This window comes from Lontra canadensis, unplaced genomic scaffold (assembly GCF_010015895.1).
Source record: "Lontra canadensis isolate GAN:19392208 unplaced genomic scaffold, GSC_riverotter_1.0 scaffold196, whole genome shotgun sequence".
NCBI classification, from domain to species: Eukaryota; Metazoa; Chordata; class Mammalia; order Carnivora; family Mustelidae; genus Lontra; species Lontra canadensis.
Genome location: NW_022631190.1, coordinates 638,777 through 658,735, shown reverse-complemented (window position 1 = coordinate 658,735; position 19,959 = coordinate 638,777). Strand labels below are relative to the sequence as shown.

General features: G+C 39.9%; 1 protein-coding gene across 8 annotated transcripts in view; it reads left to right on the top strand.

Annotated features, from left to right (window-relative positions):
* Positions 1 to 19,959, top strand: part of TNIK (TRAF2 and NCK interacting kinase) — a 376,662-nt gene that overhangs the window by 331,392 nt on the left and 25,311 nt on the right. For 5 of the 8 annotated variants that reach the window (XM_032847930.1, XM_032847923.1, XM_032847929.1 and 2 more), the window contains 4 exons: positions 1,383 to 1,480; positions 2,338 to 2,361; positions 8,043 to 8,227; positions 18,694 to 18,823. In XM_032847930.1, the coding sequence (XP_032703821.1) occupies positions 1,383 to 1,480; positions 2,338 to 2,361; positions 8,043 to 8,227; positions 18,694 to 18,823 (437 nt within the window). The remainder of the gene's footprint in view (positions 1 to 1,382; positions 1,481 to 2,337; positions 2,362 to 8,042; positions 8,228 to 18,693; positions 18,824 to 19,959) is intronic. The other 3 variants (XM_032847924.1, XM_032847931.1, XM_032847927.1) reach the window with 1 other exon arrangement.

Below are 19,959 nucleotides of genomic sequence, written 5' to 3'. Positions count from 1 at the left end.
ACACATGACAACACATTGTTTCTTGCTGCAAAATTGACTCTTTCTGAACAACCTCCTTCGGAAGATAATTTTGCTTCCAAGCAACAAAGACGAGAACTTTCTTAAGTGCAATCTGACAAATATTAACAAATTACTCTGCCTGAGAAAAACCACCAGTCCTTTATTTTTTTCTTAGCCTCTTCGTTGGGCACAACCAGAGTTGGTCCCCTAGTATCTTTTTAAGGCTTTAAATAAGTAAAATCACTGTCCATTTTGAAAAGGCTGAAACCTGGCATGTGATGCTCTTGTCTCTGGACTGGAGTTCGGCTGCTCCCGTATGTGTTCTCCACACGTCGCTGGCCCAGCCCATAGTCATGAGCACTTTTGTTGCTTTAATCCAAATATAAATTTGCTTAGTTTAGAAAACTGCCATTGGCTTATCTTTTTTCTGTTCATAAGCCACTTGCTATCCTTACAATAAACTAAAGAAAACTGAAGTTATAGGTATCATTTTAATTCTCCGATCTGGTTTGGGTTAAATCTTATCTTTCCTTTGGCCTCTAGGTCCTCGGGGTTAAGAACACTGTTATCTCCCTAGAGTGTTTCTGCCCAGGAAAGACCTTACAACAAAAGAATCTGTCCTATACCAGATAGATTTTCTCTACCTATAAATAATCAGAAAGATGCTCTTCACTCTGGAGCTTGGGGAGCCCCCCCACCGCTTGCTCTGTACCTCTGTCCTGGGGCTCTTCCCTTGGTCACCAACACTCTCCTTCCTGTCCCCACCTCATTCTTTCTTCCTTAAAGGACCCAGACAACTCCTGCCTCCCATTTAAAAACCATTCCATCAAATATAATACATTTCTGTGCCATCAAAATGACCTATTCTAATGGGTAAGTGGTAAAAGAAGAAATTTAGCATAGAATATTAACACAGAAGCTTGGTTTAGTGTAATAACTGAGAATAGGACTTGGACAAACCAGACAGAATCCCAGCTCTGCCCATAATTTCTGCAGGACCTTAGGCTACTATGCCATTTCTCAAAGTCTATTGAACTGTAAAATGGGAAAAGAGTGCACACGTTGGGTGGGAGCAAGAATCCCATGAGGCAGTTGACGTAGAAGGCATTTAGCATTGAGTGTGACGCACGTTTAGTTCTCAGTAAATGATCGTGGCAGTGGTGCTTGCTGGTTTTCCTTATGATTAAGAGTGACTTCCAGGTCACAAGCCTGAATGCATTTGCCCGAACATGAACAGTTTTCACAGATGTGTCTGAGGATTTGCCTAAGTGAATGACGTATCCCCTGAGTAATCCTGAAGGGTGACTCACCACAGAATGTGGGACTGGAGTCAACACTTTGTGATGGCCATTAATTTTCTTGGCCCCTGTTTTTCTGTCTAGCCAACAGTAAGTCAGAAGGATCTCCTGTGCTCCCCCACGAGCCTTCCAAGGTGAAGCCAGAAGAATCCAGAGACATTACCCGACCTAGTCGACCAGCTGTGAGTGCTTTTGAACTCTCTTAAGTTGCCAGAGAAGCTGTGGGATCAAGTGGTTTGGGATACACTCATGACTATGAAACAAAACTTCACTGAGATTAAGAAGAAGCGTGGATGCTAGAAGCATCCAGAAGGAAGTCATACCTGATCAGGAAAGAACTGAAGAGATTTTGGATTGTTTATCTGCCTTTAGGTCTTTTGCTGATCGTTAATGCTACTTTAGAGAATAAAAAAGGGGGAGAAATAACTCCTATCATTACATACTTTCTACTCAGCAGCTTTGACAAAAAAATGCGGAGCTGCAGTTACAGAGATGTGGGCATGTTCTGTGGCTTTCTGTTGTCTGCTCCACCCTCTCCCTACATTATTTTCTGTACAAATTAATGTAATTTTTGCTGTTCTTCATGCCTTCAGGACTGTATTTTTCTGGATCCACATGTGATAAGCATGGTTTGTCAAGGGGCCTGACAACTCGAAATCTAACTTCCTCACTGAGACATGACAGACCCCAAATAGCTTTGGCAAAAGAAATAAGAGCGTAAAGGCTGACATTTGAAAGTTGGAAATTAATTTGGGATGAGTGACTATCCACTTACTTTCTTTAAAATTTCAGAGAACCTCTTCCATGAAATAAATGTGAGGACTTTTTGGTTTACTCTGGTTTGTACATATTAAAGTTTGGGGGCAGAGAGAGAATAATCCCAAAGGGGATTTGCCCCCTTCAGGGTTGAGGTTCTCTCTGCTCTTTGGCATTTAGTGGTTGTGTACTAACAATTCCCATTGTGTGTCTAACCTGCTGCCTTTCTTCTGGCTTTTCCTTCACCTGTGGATTCTTCTGGATTGGGTTCCTCCTCTCTCAGAGCTATAAGAAAGCAATAGATGAGGTTAGTATTACCTTTTCTTGGTCATGCTGTCACAAGATATAAATATAAAGCTGATTTCCTGATGTTGACATTCAGAGAGGTGGCCTGGTGGGTCAGAGATTGAAAATTCGGTCCTCTGGAGTGTGGTCTGCTGGAAGCCAAGCCCCTTCGACCGCAGCCAGTCCGAGGCCCTCAGACACTCGTGGGAATTTCTAGGGACCTTCCTTCTAAGGCAAAATGCCTCTTTTCCAGTGTTCCAGTCTGGCTAAAGATAAGCATTAGCGCTGTGTTATTCATAGTTTTTCAAACCAGCGTCTTCCAGTAGCAAAGCCTAGCCCTTTACCTGTACTCCCCAGCTGTGCAGGGCGGGGGCGGGGGGTGGTTGACGGTTTGACTAACAAAGAAGAGAGACATCATGCTAAAGCACTCCGAATTTATAGTGTGTGATTTGTGAACAAGGAGTTACTGGGTATTGTTAGATTCGTTTTGTGGGACATTAACTACAGCATCGGCAGCAACATCAACTTTAGTTAATGAATCCTGGCGAGTTAAGTGACTTTATTTCCTTATCTGTGGAGACATTTTTCCATTAGAAAAATATATGGCTTTGTCAATCTTAGGTAGCTTGCTTAGAAGGATGACTGCCTTTCTGCTGTTTGTCAGACCTGCATGAACACAGCATAGTTGTTGATGCTGTTTTTAAGAGACAGGCCTTGCCAAGAGTCCTGACTGCATGGAATCTGAAGACTACTATTATGGCTTTATAGCTGTACTCTGCTGAGCACCATTTTTGTGAAATGATGTGGAAAAAGCACTGGCTTTAGAGTCAACAAATTCAAATTCTAGCCCTCCCCCCAATAAGTAACTGGCCAGGACCAGTCTCATATAATCTCTCTGGGCCAGTTTCTTCCTGTGTACAATGAGAAGAAAGACACCCACTCTGCCTCAATCACAAGCTTGATTAGGATCATTCATGATCACGTGTGTAAGAGCATTCTATGAAGTGTAAAGCCAAGAGGTCGTCCTCATGCTATGGTTTGGGCTGGAGACATGGAGCCATTTTGGTAGGTGAAAGAAACAGTTTTCTATGCATCTGGTCTTTATCAAAGAGCCTTACTTTTTCAAAGTTAGGACACCTTACCTAAATTCAGAGTGATTTGGAACGTTATTTCTCAGGTAAAGGATTGCTGCTCTTAAAAAAAATGAGACTCTCCATGTTGACAGTGTGTGGACAGCATTTATAGAAAGGGAATGTTCATTGTTCTCTGACACAGCCTGGCCCTTCCCCTCATAATATAGTCAGAAGAACACAGCTATCACAACTTGTATCAATTTTCTCCCAAATTGTTGAAGAAAGAGAATGATATTCTGGTGCCATGGCTGCTTGGAAAATGGTTGTGTGTATGTGTGTGTGTGTGTATGTGTTTAACTCTAGGGGAATCTCATATGCGCAGAAATTAGCTTGAAGATGGCTGTCATGGGGAAATGGATTTCATCTGGTAAACCCAGGATATTTTAGGCTTTTAAAAATGGCTTTATTAAAAAAAAATGGCTTTATTTCATTGGTTTTACTTTCATACACTGGACAGAGACCACAGGGGCTAACAGAAGTATAAGTAATTGAGGGGATGTAAGCTATACACGGAAATCTCTGGAACCATGTGTGGTTGGAAAAAGCCCTCCAGGTAATTCTGATAATCCTATCTACCCTTGAATGTCACTGATCTAAACCACAAAAAATACAGTATTACTTGGTTCTACCTGTTTTTGACCAGGGATGATTCCTCTTCTCCTTTTCCCGCCTTTCCCCATCCCCCCCTAACGAGATATTTGGCAAAGTCTGGGGACAGTTTTGGTTGTCACAACTTGGAGGGGGAGGCAGTGCCAGCTGGTATCTTATGGGTAGAGCAGAGAGGGGCTGCCAAACGTCCTTCCATGTACAGGAGAGCAACCCATCGTAGAGAGTGATCTGGCCGCAAATGTCAATAGTGCCACAGTTGAGAAATCTTGCAATAAACCTCTCTCCCATCTTCATTCATAGGTTTTGATATCACTTCCTTCTACAGTGACTGATTGGCCATTTAGATAACCCTGAATTGAAATGAAAAGCCTCAAAACTCTGAAAAAAGTGTTGCTTGCTATTGCTAATCTAGTGGTTTGATTTTAAATAAACATCCATGTGAGGGGGTGTCCGTTAATTTGGCCCTCCTTTGTAATGGACTATAAGATTGTGCAATATAGTCTGTGATTAACATAATCGTTGAAAATAAATATCCTTTTTACTTCAGCACGATTAAACATATGACATGAAGATGAAATACAAAAGCAAACACTGGCTTTAGCACTATTTTTTTGTTACTACGTAAGAATCTGGAAAATTCCAGAGCACACCACAGATTGGAGAGAATTTGAATAATAGCCAGTGGTCTAAACCCTTTTTTTCTCAGATGAGGATACTGAAGTCAAGTAACTTTCCCAAGGTCATTTCTTAAGATTTCCTAAAAGGGAAATAAATTATTTTCGTACATAAAGACCAGCTTAAAGATTTTTAACTTTTATTTTAATAGCTCAAAATATTGAACTAAAATCTAAATAAACTACATTGTTTCTAAAAAGAGACCTAAAAGAGCACCTTTTTAGGTCAAGTATGCATAATTGTCAGATTAAATAAGAGTTTTTTTAAATGAAAACAAATCAAATTAATTCTAAGGAGTGTTATAGCAAAGAAGCCTTGGGCTAAGAGCCTCCTATATTCATATTTGTTTACTCCATAGTTAAAAAAAAAAAATCTTACTATTTTGCTGTATTTCTTTTTTAGTTATACTATACATTTCTCAAATATTTTCATGCTAAATAGCACTTTTTTTCTTTTTTTTTAATACTTTTTAGCTCGAGGCTTGAGACAGCCAAGCAATAAATTACCACAAAAACTCATTATATGGAGAAAATTGGTATTGTCAGAAACTAAAATGTATGAAAATGGATCTGAACCCAGTGGTGTCAGTTTTAGATCGTGTCTATATTCTATAACTTTGCTATTATAAATTCTTCCAGAGAGGATGGATAAGGAACAAAACCGCAGCTAAGCGTGTAGACCATTGGCAATGGGAGATAAATTTTCTTTGACTGGGATATTACCTTTGAGTTACTCATTATTGTTACCTTGGGAGTCTCATATATGTCTCACCGTCTAAGCTGTTACAAGTAAACTTAAGAGGAATTTGCAATTACTTTCAATGTTTCAAGAAAGATAGCTCTTTAATAATGTAGAACCCCCCCAAATATTCTAATTTTAAGCTAAATTATAAAACAAATCAGAACTATAAACTTTTCTTATATACAGTGTTAGAAAAAAATCAGGTCATTTTCACAAATGAGAGTTTCTTGAAATCAATGGGCTTTGAACTGGCTTCATATTGCTAAAGAGTTTTGATTTTTTTCAAATCTCCTTTGTCTTGTTTTGAAATGTCAGAGATGAGGAAAATGAACCCACAAGGAAAATGTATTATAAATATAAATAAATCACAGCTAATATTATTATATTTTACTCAGAATATTAACATTAGAAATAAATTATCTTAAACCATATTCTCTCTTTAAATTATAATAAATGCATTTTATAATGATAAGTAACATTTTAAATGCCTTACATTCTTTGGTGAGACTTACAATGCTCCTAAAATATAGAAGACAAGACACAAAATAAATTTATCTGTTACTATTTTGCTGGTTTGGATGATTATAATATCCTTTTCTATTCATAGCATTAACAAATATCGAAAGTGTGTTTTCCCTTGTGTTCAAGTATTGCATACCCTTCACTGTCTTCTCAGTTTGATAAAGATAAACATTGGCAATGTCCAGAGGAAATACGGAATATAAAGCCGAAATCTGAATATTGCCTCTTCCTATTTTGGCCCATTGCTAAAGAAACAAGAAATACATTTGCATAAAATTCTGTCTATGTGGTAATTTTCCTCTTTAGCGGTGTACATTATATTTGAACACCTTTGAGTCTTTTTAATACAATTCTATTTTCATTTTCACAGATGGGGTACATATATCCACTGAGATTGAGGCCATACATGTGTGCATGTGTGTAAAAAGCCCCGTAAGCATCTTTGGGTGGAAAACACACAATTTGAATTTTCAAAATCTTCCCTTTTCCAGTGCTTCAAGTCCCTTCAGAACAAATTTAAAAGCCATGATTGCTTTCCTTTGATTTTATTATGAAATTGGAAGAAACAACTCCTTCCTTTACCACCTTGAACTTCCTAAATTTCTAGACCAAATGAAATACCCGAACCACTTCCTCTCCTAGTCTTAACCAAAATAGCAATGCCTGACACAGAGGGGATGATAAAGAAACGTGATAATCTGTGATCTCCCCCGGAACAAAATTTCATTTTATAATTTAGCTATACACATTCCTCATGGTGTTTCTTCTAACCTATTAGGCTAGTTTAGGAGATGCCATTTAGATCACCTATATCGGTGACCTCAGGAGGATTGGACAAACAAATACATTTCTGAATGGAAATAAAGAGAGAATATGGTCATAAGAAAACTGTGGGATTTAGTATCTTTCAATGAGTTTCTTTCTCCCTAATGCCCTGTCTCTCACTGAATGCTCTGATTCCCACATGGGTCACTAATATAGGGAGAAATGGTAAGACCGATGTCCAATTGCTTTTTCCTCATTTGCATGCCACACGCCATGGGCAGTGTAACCCGTGCAAATTAGAGCGGCTATGCTTCTGCAGTGCTCCCCTCTGCATTGCCCTGAAAGCATGTGAAGTCGAAGGTAGTCAGAGATCCAGCCCCACTGCCTGCAATGTGTCTCGTGATTAGATACCACACCATCACATGCATAAGGCTGAAGACCGCATCATACTCATGGAAACCTGAAAAATGGTCCCTTCCCTTTTGGTGTTTGCACATTCATTTCGGTATTCTTCATGAGGGTTTCTGCCAGGTGACTGTGATTTTAAAAAGAAAATGAAACACCTGTTGTTCTGGAAGAGAATTCGAGAATTCCCTTTTTTTTTTTTTTTTTTTTTTTTGGTTCTGTTGTCGTTCCTCTTGATAAACTCAGCTCTGGGGCTATAAATTTCAGCGGCACGGGGCTTTGGGGCGGGCCATTATTTGATGTGGTGCCTCTGCTCCCCAGGGAATGATGACACATCAAGTGAGCCATTGTGGTAGCTGGAACCGTGGGAATTGCTCTGTTCTGTGACTGATGCTAGATTTTGGTACAGTAGCAATCAAAGAGGGGAAAGGCCATGACCGTGGCTTGGGCAGGAGTCCCAAAATCCCGGGGAACAGTTGCTCAGTCCATGTGTTTTCCCCTTCACTCTGAGGGTGACCAACGTCACCTTCACAAAATAAAACGAGAACCCAACGTTTGTATATATGTGTCCACACAGAGCGCACATACACATATATACGCATGTATATTCAGAACTGAACCGTCTCAGTCTAGCCATTGGTTTTGAACAAAGTCTAAATTTACTTCATCTTTTTTTTCTAGTTTCTCTGCGCTACAAACATCGTTTTCTTCGCTCCATGCAGCCCTATGTTTGTAACAGTTCTATCTAGAGCTTTCTTTTCTTGTTGCTTAAGCTGGAGCCCTGAGTTGCTGAGAGATGTGACTTTGGTCGTCTCTACAATTCATACGTGCCAAATGAACTTCTCTTTTGTAGGATCTGACGGCATTAGCCAAAGAATTACGAGAACTTCGGATCGAAGAAACAAACCGCCCACTGAAGAAGGTGACTGATTACTCCTCCTCCAGTGAGGAGTCGGAAAGTAGCGATGAAGAGGAGGAAGATGGAGAGAGTGAGACCCATGACGGGACAGTGGCTGTCAGTGACATACCCAGACTCATGTAAGAGAGCTTCTTTTCACAAGTCTGTCGGGGCGGGTGAGGTCTGCAAACAGAGAGGACAAGAAATAGGAATTAAACAGAAGATCATTTATGGGTCTCTGGCAGGATCAACGGACTTGAGTTTTTATTAGAGCATAACCCTACAGTTACCTCTCTCCACGGACACCGTCCCTTGCAATGCACAGCAGGGCTCCTCCTGCCTGTGCTTTATCCAACTACTCTTTCGGGGTTGACTCTCCCTTTGGTGACACTTCCGTGGTTCTTGTCATCTCCGGGGAAAATGATATTGACATCCAGACTGTTGGCACATCCCTGTCCCCGTAGAACTGCAGGAGTGGAATTATGGGCAATGACACTTAGGAGTTAAATTTAACAACAGGAGACATATTTCATCCTCCCCACCCCGCTCCCCCCAACCCCCACCACCAAGGGAAGAACACGCAGGAGAGCATGGGTTAGCGTCCCAGCGAAAGATTCCGGAATCCAATCATCCTGCAGAGAACCTTCTGAGGGTCTGACTTAAATATATCCCTGTTATCATTTTCTTCTTCATTGTCTCTCTTATGTGATCCTTTTCTCTGTGGACTGTGACTTTCCCACACCACCCCCTGCCACGTTCTGCCCTTTCCTTTGCAGTCTTCGTTTGCCTATTCATACCTGAATTTATGCCTACCTACATTTCCCTTATTATTCACTTATGCTATAGCCTTTACTTCTTTTCCTTCCTTTGTTTAGTCTCAATTTGTCTTTTTCTTCTCCTCATTGGATAGGGTCCTATGAGAGAATTCCTCTGCCCTATTGCTTCTCCAGTTTAAACAAACAGATTCGGACAGTCACACTCACAGGCATTTCTTACTCCCTCCCCCAAACAAACACAAGGTGCTGTTGCTCTGATTTGGTATAAATTTGACAGAGTGTAACACGGATGGTTCCAATTTGCTCTTCACTCACTTCCATTTCTTTGGCTCTGCTACTGAGCCAAAGTCATCACACTACACTGACTCCCTATAGAGAAGATGCCATTTCGGGTCACAGATTACTGTCCTGTCCAGCAGAGATTGGAGGGAGTGGGCTGGCCTATCTGCAGGGAATGTCATCCATTGATTAACAGTCATTATGTACAAGCAATTCTGAGAGGCGAATCCAATTATCATAGCTGAAAATTTATACTTGTTGTTCTGCTGTTGATTACACAGTTATTGACAACCATAAATACGCTAAAATATGACATTTGAAACAAATTGCATTAAATTGCTTTTTTAACAGCAAATAAAATTGTTCTAGAGGCAAAATCACTAATCTAAAACATTTCTGCAAAATATGCTGGTCCTTTCAGTTTTTATCTTGACTCAGCAGTGGTTAATTTTTCTAACAGATGTTTTGAATTCCGTTTAAGCCCTGAGCCTACAACTACTAGGGTGAGGGCTGGATTATGACTTTAAATATTGATAAAACTTCCACTCTGTGTTCTACACCAGACTGAGGGCTTTGAGACAATCAGCAAGGGCACACACATACATTCTGCCTTGTCAAAGTGTATATCCTAGTTGAAGAGAAACAAGATTATATGCAGAAACTTCAAACTAATATAAATATTTGGAAGAATGACCACAACATCCTTGGGAGAGATGTTCAATCGCATTTGGTTTTGAAGCCCAGTCATATTTTGCAAGGTTGTTGCTTGTGTTGACCTTGCTATGGCTAAGGGCACATCCATTTCTTCCCACACTAAAGAAATACTCACCTGTCCAAAATTGGTTGGGACAGGCCATGCTGCACTTCCCCTCTGCTCTCTGGCACTCTCCTGCCCCTTTGGAAATCACCTGCTTACAGCCCAGGCTGCACAGAGAGAGCCTGTACCTTCTGCTGTGTGGGCCCTGGATCTTGAGTGTCCTCCTACAGTTTCACGTAGTGCTCAAATCAGGGTGTTTATTATATGTCGTCTCCCTGTCGGGATCTGAGATCCCCGAGGGGGAAGACTGTGTCTCACTCATCTCTCTACTCTTAACACCTTGCATGGTGTCTGGAATAGAGTTGGTCTTCAGTGACTTTGATTTATATTTAATTGCACTGAAATGAAATTGCAAGTCCTGGCTTCCTAGAGTTTATGGCACAATCCAGAAGAAAGACATGTTCACAAATAACCGTCATCAAGATAGAGGGAACGTGGGACAATATTAGAATCTCAGGCAAGGGGAAATTGAAGTAAAGGCCCAGAAGGTTGACTTTGGTAGGAATGTTGGGTGCGTGGCGGTGGGGAGGGGGTGGTCTGGACTAGTGAAACCAGACCAAGAAGTGTGAGCTTTATCATGTGGCCGTTGAGAGCCACGGAAGGCCCCCCTGGGCTGGGAAGTGACATGATCAGTGCTATGTTTGAGAGAAATCACTATGACAAGATAATCTATAAAAAGAAGAGGCTCGACACTGGTAAAGCAATTCAGAGGATCTCTTACTATCATCCAGAAATAATGAATGCTCTATCACTGAATGCATATAACGGAGGCAAAAGTTGACATGGCTCTGGAAGAATTGGTAAATTTTAGACAGATTAAAATGATCGTCCACTAAAGAGCATTTAAAATATTTAATGGTATAGGAGATCTACTCAGAGACAAGGCAGGTTGTATCCTGACAGGCTGTATCCTGCCTTGTCTCTGAGTAGATCTCCTATACCATAAAATACAAGTGTGTGGGTGCATATATATGTATTTATTCCAGTTTGGTAAATACATGCATTTTTGTGAATATAAAATGTATGCAGTCTGTTCTGCAATGGCATGATAGTTGTATACCTAAGAAATTGCACTGTAGTAAAAAAAAAATTCATTATAAAACAATTGTTTCTTTTAGAATAGGATATTTTAGAGTTGGAAGACTTCTTATATACATTCTAATCTTTTTTTTATTTTCTATTGTTAAGCCTTTACATACTATGCTATATATTTTTAGATATATATTTTATATATATTTATCCATTATATAGATAGATATTTGATATTATATATGTATCTTGATTTTATATATATATGTGAACTGTCTTGATATATATATATATATAAATAATTAGGATATATATATAAAATATCTTGATATATACATATATATATCAAGACAGTTCATTGCCATGAAGTGTATACAAAAAGAGCTTCTCAGAAATGGAGCCCAGCCATTTAGACAAACGGCTGTAGATCCTAAAGCTCAAAACAATATCTTTTTTATGGGCAGTGCTGGTTTCCTATTTATAGTATAAGGTAGAACCTATAAGAGTGTACATAACTAAGATTATTTCCCTAACTAACCAACTACACTATTTCCCAATGCCTCATGAATAGCCCAAAATTATGAAAATGATTGCCTCTGGATTATACAACTATGAGGGGTTTTTATTTTATGTAGATCCCCAGTTTTATGATGAGCATTTACAATTTTTATAATCAGGAAAAAAAAACAGAAGATTTCTAGAACTAAGCTGATTTGTGTCAGGTCAAGCAAGCCGAAGCAGCACCCTCTTGTGTCAACATCTTCCCTCGGGTGTCTGCGCCTGCGTCAGAACAGTACGTGCAAGGCCCAGTCTTAACCATTAGGACCATCTCCTGCCAGCATAGCCCTGGAGTTGCACACAGTCTTATCAAATGCTGTCTGGATGACGAGAGCCATTTATTGTGTGCCCTCTTCATTCCGTTATCGCAGGAAAGCCATGGTTCTGACCCCTTGCCCTCCCGGGCTGTTGTAGTGCTTCCCTTCCTCACTTGTGGTCCTCTCTGCCCTCCTGTCCATTTTTCCAGTTCTGATATTACTAGTGTTGTAGAAGCGTGGCTCCGATCCTGCTGGATTCTAGTGTCCTGCGACCCTCTTCATCACGGGGGGCTCATGATTGCCTCAACTTATACTCCAGCCAAACTGACCTGTCCGTTCTTACAAATACATGCCTTGTACTGGTCCAGCCTTGTGCCTTTCTTGCAATGAGCTCTCCCTCTGTTTTGCATTCCCATGTACCTCGTGCCTTGTATTTGAGTATTCATGTCATGTTTCTATGCTCTTCCGGATGCTAACATCTTTGGTTTCAAGAGCCATGTCTTACTCAGCTTTATTCTTTTTTTGTTTTGTTTTGTTTTGTTTTAAAGAGAGAGAGAGAATACATGGCAGGGAGGGGCATAGGGAAAGGGAAAGAGAGAATGAGAGAATCTTAAGCAGGTTCCATGTCCAGTGCAGAACCCAATGTGAGGCTCGATCTCACGACCCTGAGATCACGCCCTGAGCCAAAATCCAGTCAGACGCTTAACTGACTGAGCCACCCAGGCGCCCCTTCCTCAGCTTTTCTACCCACTACCCACTACCCAATCCCAAACCAAGGGCCGTTCACAGAGCAGGTGTTCAATAGATGTGTACTGAATTGAATTAAATCAGTACCTACGGGAACACTTTGACAAATCCCATTAGAGGAAATTACTGTTCTAAACCTGGGGCCTAATCACAGTAAATTTCCTAGTTTTCCTTCTAATCAGTGAAAGTGTTTTGTCTTGTTTTGTTATAGTCTTTATAGGAATTTGGACAACTAATTGTTCCCACCCTGACTCTATTTGGAAATAATTTTTAGAACAAAAGGATTACTTTAACTATAAAATGTTTTAGTTGTTTTGGCCTGAGTGTTTTTTTAAATCATTGCCCTTTTTTTTCATTTTTTTTATTGTTAATAAACTTTGTTTTTCTAGAACTGTTTTAAATTCACAAAAAAATTGAGCAAATAGTAAAAAGTTCCCATTACCCCTCCTACTCCCTGCACACTGTTATCCCTATTATAAGTGCAGTATGTTAATATGTACTTAATAAACCAAAATTGATATATTTTAATAGTCTGTTCAGATTGCCTTAGTTTTTACCTCAAATCTATTTTTCTGTATCAGGATACCATGTTACATTTAGTTATTTAGTTACCGTATCTATTTAGACTCCTGTTGGCTGCGACAGGTTCTCAGACTTCCTTTGTTTTTAAGGAACTTGGCAGTTTTGAGGAGTACTAATTAGGAAGATCATAGAATTCGACTCTACTGGAATTTATCTGATGTTCTTGTCATAATTAGACTAGACTAAGGTTATGGTTGGAGGAGAAAGATCACAGAGGTCACGTCATTTTTATCACTTTGTACCAAGGGTATGTACTATGTGACTTAGGACTCTTGGCATTGACCTTGATCATCTGGCTGAGGTAGCATTTGTCAGGTTTCTCTACTGTAATGTAATTTTTCCCCCTTTCCACACTTTACTCTTTGGAAGAAAGCCAACATGCACAGCCTGCGCTTAAGGAGAGAAGAGTTACATTCCTTTAGGATGGAGTCTCTACATAATTTATTTGAAATTATTCTGCCGAGATTTTTCTCCTCTCCATTTATTAACTTATTCAGTCATTTATTTATAACAACATAGATCCATGGTTATTTATTTTGTACTTTGGATTATGATCCAATACTTCATTTTGCTGCTTGAATTGTTCCACCTTCAACCACTGGAAGCTCTTTCATTTGGCCCCTGCACCCCTGGGGCTGACATACCCCAGTTACTTTCTCACACTGTAAGGGGTTCCAGGCATATCCTGTGTAATTCTTGTTCTAGTCCTGGAATCAGCCATTTCTCCCGGGGTCCTTGATTCCTTTCATTAAAGAATGGTATCGGAACCAAGATACGGGCACGGGATGTGCTCATGGCTGTTAGTGTATCATTTCTTGTAGGCCCTCTCAGCTGACCAAGCAAGGAAATATACGTGTGTGTATTAACCCATTATGTACATGTATCTACAAGTGTTTCTACATATAGCCATCTGTATGACATTAAATAAAAGTTTATCCTGATATCTCCAACTCTGATTCATGAACACATGGATCATTCTAGCGCCCCCCGCCCCATCCTTACTTGGAAATTCCCACACCAACAGTGGGAAATGACCAGCATTTGCTTAATTGTTCACCTGGATAGCAGCGTCAGAATGCTTAACCTGTATGCCCACGGGAAACAACTGCAGCCGTTAGAGTTCCTTTTACCTTTAGTCTTATGGGACTCCATTCATTTCCAGAGTTACATAGGTCAAATTTTCCCCATTCTCCTCTCAGTGAGATTTTTTAAATATGTTTGTAGTTCAGTAAGATTCTCTTTTCACAGTGTGCCTTCTTTTCTGGGATTCACCAACCTCCTAAATGATGTATTTTTATTTACATACATCAAATTTCACTCTCCATACTATAAAGTTCAGTGACATACCTGAACAAATGTTTCGGTCATCCTGTAATAACAATTATAAGAAAATTATTTTCTCATAGCCTGTATATAAAAGTGATCCAGGGGCGCCTGGATGGCTCAGTGGGTTAAGCCTCTGCCTTCGGCTTGGTTCATGGTCTCAGGGTCCTGGGATCAAGCCCCATATCAGGCTTTCTGCTCAGCAGGCTCTCTGCTCAGCCCTCTCTCTGCCTGCCTCTTTGCCTACTTGTGATCTCTCTCTCTCTTCTGTCAAATAAATAAAATCTTTTTTAAAAAATTACTTCTTTAAAAAAGAAAGTGATACAATGCTGAAGTTATTTTTCAAATTTTAGAAAGACAAATTATTATTTTTCAGGATACTTTAAACATGGCAATAATTATTCTCATAGCTGATTGATCATCAATTCATAAAAGAGCTATCTCTTGGCAATGAACTTGAGTGAAATGTTTGCTAGGGTTATTAAACAAAGCCTTTGTTGACTTATAAAACATTTACTGGATGTCACCTGCCTGCCAGGCACAGTGCTTGGCACTGAGGATACCAACAGTACTGAGATCTGATCATTGCGGGACTGTGTATTGAGTGCGTGATTAGAGGCATGTAGAGGATAATGTGGAAGCAGAGTGGAGAGCCACCTATACAATACCAATGGGGCTGGGCTGGAGTTTAGGAGCCTGGACTGTAGTTTAAAGGATGAGGTACCCAGAGGGGGGTAGAGAATGTAAAAGAACCATTCAGGAAGAGAAGATAGACTAAAGTTGCCCAAGCATTTTGGTAGCATGATATGTGTAGGAAACTACTAGAAGGCACATCTTGTTCAAGTTAAAAATGGAAGGTAGGTTTTGTTGAAACCATAAGCTAGAGAAACAGGCAAGGACCAGATAAAAGAAGACTTGTAAGCCACAGGTTTATCCTATGGTTAACTGGGAGCTCCTGAAGTTTGAAAGCCTGACATGGTCAGGGGAGCAAAGAAGGATGGAGTGGAAGGGTCAGGAATAGTAGACAGACAAGAGGTCAAATACCCAAAGTACCAAAGAGCAGTCGTTGAACTTGAGAGCTAAGATATGACTTAAGGAGTTTCCTTGAGATGCTAGAAGTCAAGTATAGAGAGCAACAGTTTGAACAGTGAACCTTAGTATTTGAAGGAAGGTATCACGCCTTTTAAAAAGAATTCTGGGAGCGCTTGGCTGCCTCAGTTGGAAGAACCTGAGACTTCTGATTTCAGGGTTGTGAGTTCGAGCCCCACAACAGGTGTAGAGATTGCTTAAATAAATAAATAAACTTTTTAAAAATTTTTAAAAAATCTGTAGAGAGGTGATTTGGAACATACAGAAATCTGTAGGAATTTTCCATAATCAAACACTGTTATTGGTAACAGAAAAATTAATGACGTTGTCAAATAATACAAGGTACACAGAATGAGCAAATATGTATAAAAGGTTCATAATAAAATAGGCCAATTGTACACACCAGAAAAACCTTAAACTATCTAAGAGAAATTGCTCACCATTCTAGACAATTGACCAAGGAAGAAATACAGATTATTGTATTTTATTCATTCAATAAGGACTATTACTAGTAGAAATGATACTTTTAAAAACTCAAAACAGCACAAACTGTTCACCATAAAAATTTATCAAAAATGGAACAATTTTTGGTCATAAAATTTTAAGTATAAAAATGGACCTGGGAAAAAAATAATCTCAGTAAAAATATTGAGCAAGAGGTCAAACTGTCGGTGGCTCACACTATGCCCTTTGTAAAACTTGCTATTGACTAAAAATTGACAGGTGAATCAAATCTTCTTAATAAAATTGACACCTTTAGAACCAATCCAGACAAACTGTACTTGGTAGAAGTAGTGACCGCAGAATCCTTTGAAAGATATTATGGATTACAATTTTGATTGGCTTACTAAATCTTTGTTATAGAATCTACATAGTAAAGAATTGGATCCTATGATGATAATTTTACTTTCATAATAATGAAAACAAATAAATTGGCAAAGAATTTAACTGAAGCATATTGAAAATTGATCCAGGAATTGTCCTAATGGAGTTAGTTCTAGAAAATATCTTTCTTATGAAAATTTCACTCATATTGGCATATTTGGTTAAATGGGTAGAATCAAACATCATCAGGGTAAAAAAATATGTAAGTGGGCCAAAATATCTTTGATCTTTGAACTCCCATGAAACTCTCTGATGGTGGAAAGGAACTCAGTTGCACACTGTCAGCCTGGTGGTGGCTGCCACCATCCATGTAGCTTCTGACAGAGGCAAAGAATGTCTCAGTGAAGAAGGGAAGTGACCCCCTTCCTAGAAGGCATTGGCTCTTTATAAATGCTTCATTTATTGACTTATTTGTATCACACAATCTTGTGTGGTGTGATAAACAAGCATTGAAGGCAGCTTTAAAAACATACATACAAGGTAAAAGAAAATTTCAAATAAATGAGCGACAACATCACAGTTTTGACAACTATTCTGACTGACCAGTCTAGCCGAATGTCAGGCATTCATTGCAGTGATTCCTTTTACCATGTCTCTGGGACACTATTAATGTCTCCTTTCTGGGAATACAGTATTGAAATTGCTTCTTTGGAATTTCTTCCCAAACACATCGGTTCTAAAGGAAATTTAGATTCATTCAATCCACTGCTCCTGTTAGTAGTTTTGGCATAAGTGTCTTGCTATGCATTTCTTTTTTTTTTCTTTTTTTTTTTTTTTTTTTTTTTTGGTGTGGACTCATCTTATCTTCTCACTTCTTTGTTTGGATCTTTAACATTATGTCTTCTCTGTCCCAGAGATGTCAGAAATCTGGTGTGTTTCTTCTTTCTTGAGTTGAGTGTTTCCTCAAATGTTTGGATTTTGATAGGATCTAGGAGACCAGAAATGTGGTTTTTTTTTTTTTAAATACTTAAGAAACAATTAAAAAAAAAAGAAACAATTAAGAGAACAAAATGGTAAAACATATAATTAAAATACCTAATGAGAGAAACAAGCCTTGATGCCTTTTTTATTTTAATAAACCCGCACTAAAAGAGAGGCAGCTGCGGGTGTCTGGGTGGCTCAGTCAGTTAAGCGTCTGCCTTCAGCTCAGGTCATGATCCCAGGGTCCTGGGATTGAGCCCCGCATCAGGCTTCCTGCTCAGCCAGGAGTCTGCTTGTCCGTCTGCCCCTCCCCCTGCTCATGCGTGCACTCTCCTTTCTCTCTCTCGCGCAAATAAATAAATAACATGTTTAAAAAAATAAAAATAAAATAAATACAGGGTATCATTGAGGCCCACATTGGAAACTGAAATCCTGTGGACGAACCATGTCACCTACCTGGTTCTCAGTTTTCCTTAATGATAGATATGTTCTGTGCCCCAGGACACATGGAAAACATCAGTCTCTGCTCTCAGGGCGTATGTCAAGGTCCTGTTACCTTCTCCGTTACATCTTAAATGCAAGAACAAGCTGGAAACGTACACCACAGTGTGGAGTCATTAGAGAGGTTTTAAAAAGTATTGCATATTGGTAAACAGCCTAGCTGATGGACGTCCTGGTAAGCCAGAATGCCCTTCATTGATATTTCTTATCCATAAATAGTGGAAAACCCATTTATCAAACAATTGTGTGTTGCACTCCTTTCCGCTCTGTGCCTAGCTCTACCCTAGGTATACAGCAATCCGCAGACAAGACTGCCCTCACAGGGGTTATGTTCTAATGAAACAGAAGGCAAAAGTCACAAGAGACTCTAAAAGATACAGAGTCACAAACTGTGGTGAGAACGAATAGGAACAGGAAGGAGGGCAAAGAGAAAGAAGAGGGGTTGGTGGGGTAAGACCTCGATGCTGAGAGAAGCCTTCTCAGGGGAAGTTATCATTTAAGATGAAGTGTGGATACTTCAGTAACAGTATGAGAAAGGCAACCAGCCAAGAGCCAGGGTGGGAGACAGTTTTCCAGGCAGAGGGAACAGCATGTGCAAAGTGCAGGTCAAGGTAGCCTGCTGGTGGAAGAAGGAGTAGGGAGGGCTTGGAAACCCTGCGGAGCCTAGCAGGCAGTTTCAGGCAGTTTCATCCTTAGAGAGTTGGAAGCTTGCTCACGAGGGCTGCTGCACAGAGAGCAGGCGGGGAGGGGATGCTGCAGAAGCGGAACGCCTGTTCAGGACACCCAGAAACCGGCATTCCCTAAACATACATTGGTGTTAATATCGTTCCTTCCCATCTCAGACCCACAGGAGCCCCGGGGAACACAGAGCAGTACAATGTGGGAATGGTCGGCACTCACGGGCTGGAGACCTCTCACGCGGACACTTTCAGCAGCAGTATTTCAAGAGAAGGAACCCTGATGATAAGAGAGGTAAGTTGGTATAAAAGCTGTGCAGAGGAAGTGCATTTCTTGAGTAGTTTCGATATTAGAGCTTTCGTAGAGAATGCTTACGATGTGTAGTATAAGCCTTGTGGATGGGGCTGGGCGGGGGCACCAGCGCTTCTCAATGGCTGAGTGATTTTAATTGTCCACCGCCTCCTTTCCTGTATCCTTCTAAGCTTCTGCAGTGTGATTTAATTACATTAGTCCAGATTCTTCAGTAGGAGCTATGCAAATCGGAATACAGAATTTGAGCCTGAGGATAGAAAACTGGCAAACCCAGATGTTTCCTACAGCAGGAAAACAGAAATGAATGATCTCGCTCAGCAGTATCCGAGGCCTTGTTATGCTTCCTCCCCTCCTGGCTTTATCCTTGTGGATATTATGTAGAAAATGCTTATAAGTTCCAAGAAATGGTGATTTCATCTTATCTAATTAAGTCAACATTAAAAAGGCTATTAAGCTATTTTGATGAAAGAACAAAGAAATATGCAATCTACTTGGAAATGTACCTTGCACTATGTAGGACTATGTTTTTTTAAACTTGAGGCACATCATTTCATTGGGGGGTGGGGGGGTTTGTCCTCCCACAGGCAGCCCGTCCCCACGGCACCTGTGCCAACGGGAAGGGCCTTGACAAATCAGAATTTGTCTTCTCTTCTCTCTCACTTCACTGTCATCATGCAAGTTTGACACCAAGTCTTTGCCTGGGAGGAAAATAATGGCTGGTAACATCGGGCAAAAATGACTTGATGTCTCCCTGTGTCCATGTTATCATCTATAAAATTTCATAAACAATAGGAGATGACTCATAAGTTGACCGGGAGGATTCAATGAGTTAACACGTGTAAGCATTCAGTTAACGTAAACACAGTGGACTCCCGAACAACACAAGTGATAAGAACCGTGTGGATCCACTTACACATGGATTTTTTTTTCAATACGGTCTCATTCTGTAACTGTATATTCTTGTCCTTAAGATTTTCTTAATAACATTTTTCTTTTTTCCAGCTGACTTTATTATAAAAATACAGTATATAATACATATCCAGAATATGCGTTAATCAACTGTTTACGTTATTGATAAGGCCTCCGGTCAAGAGTGGGCTACCACAATAGTGAAGCTT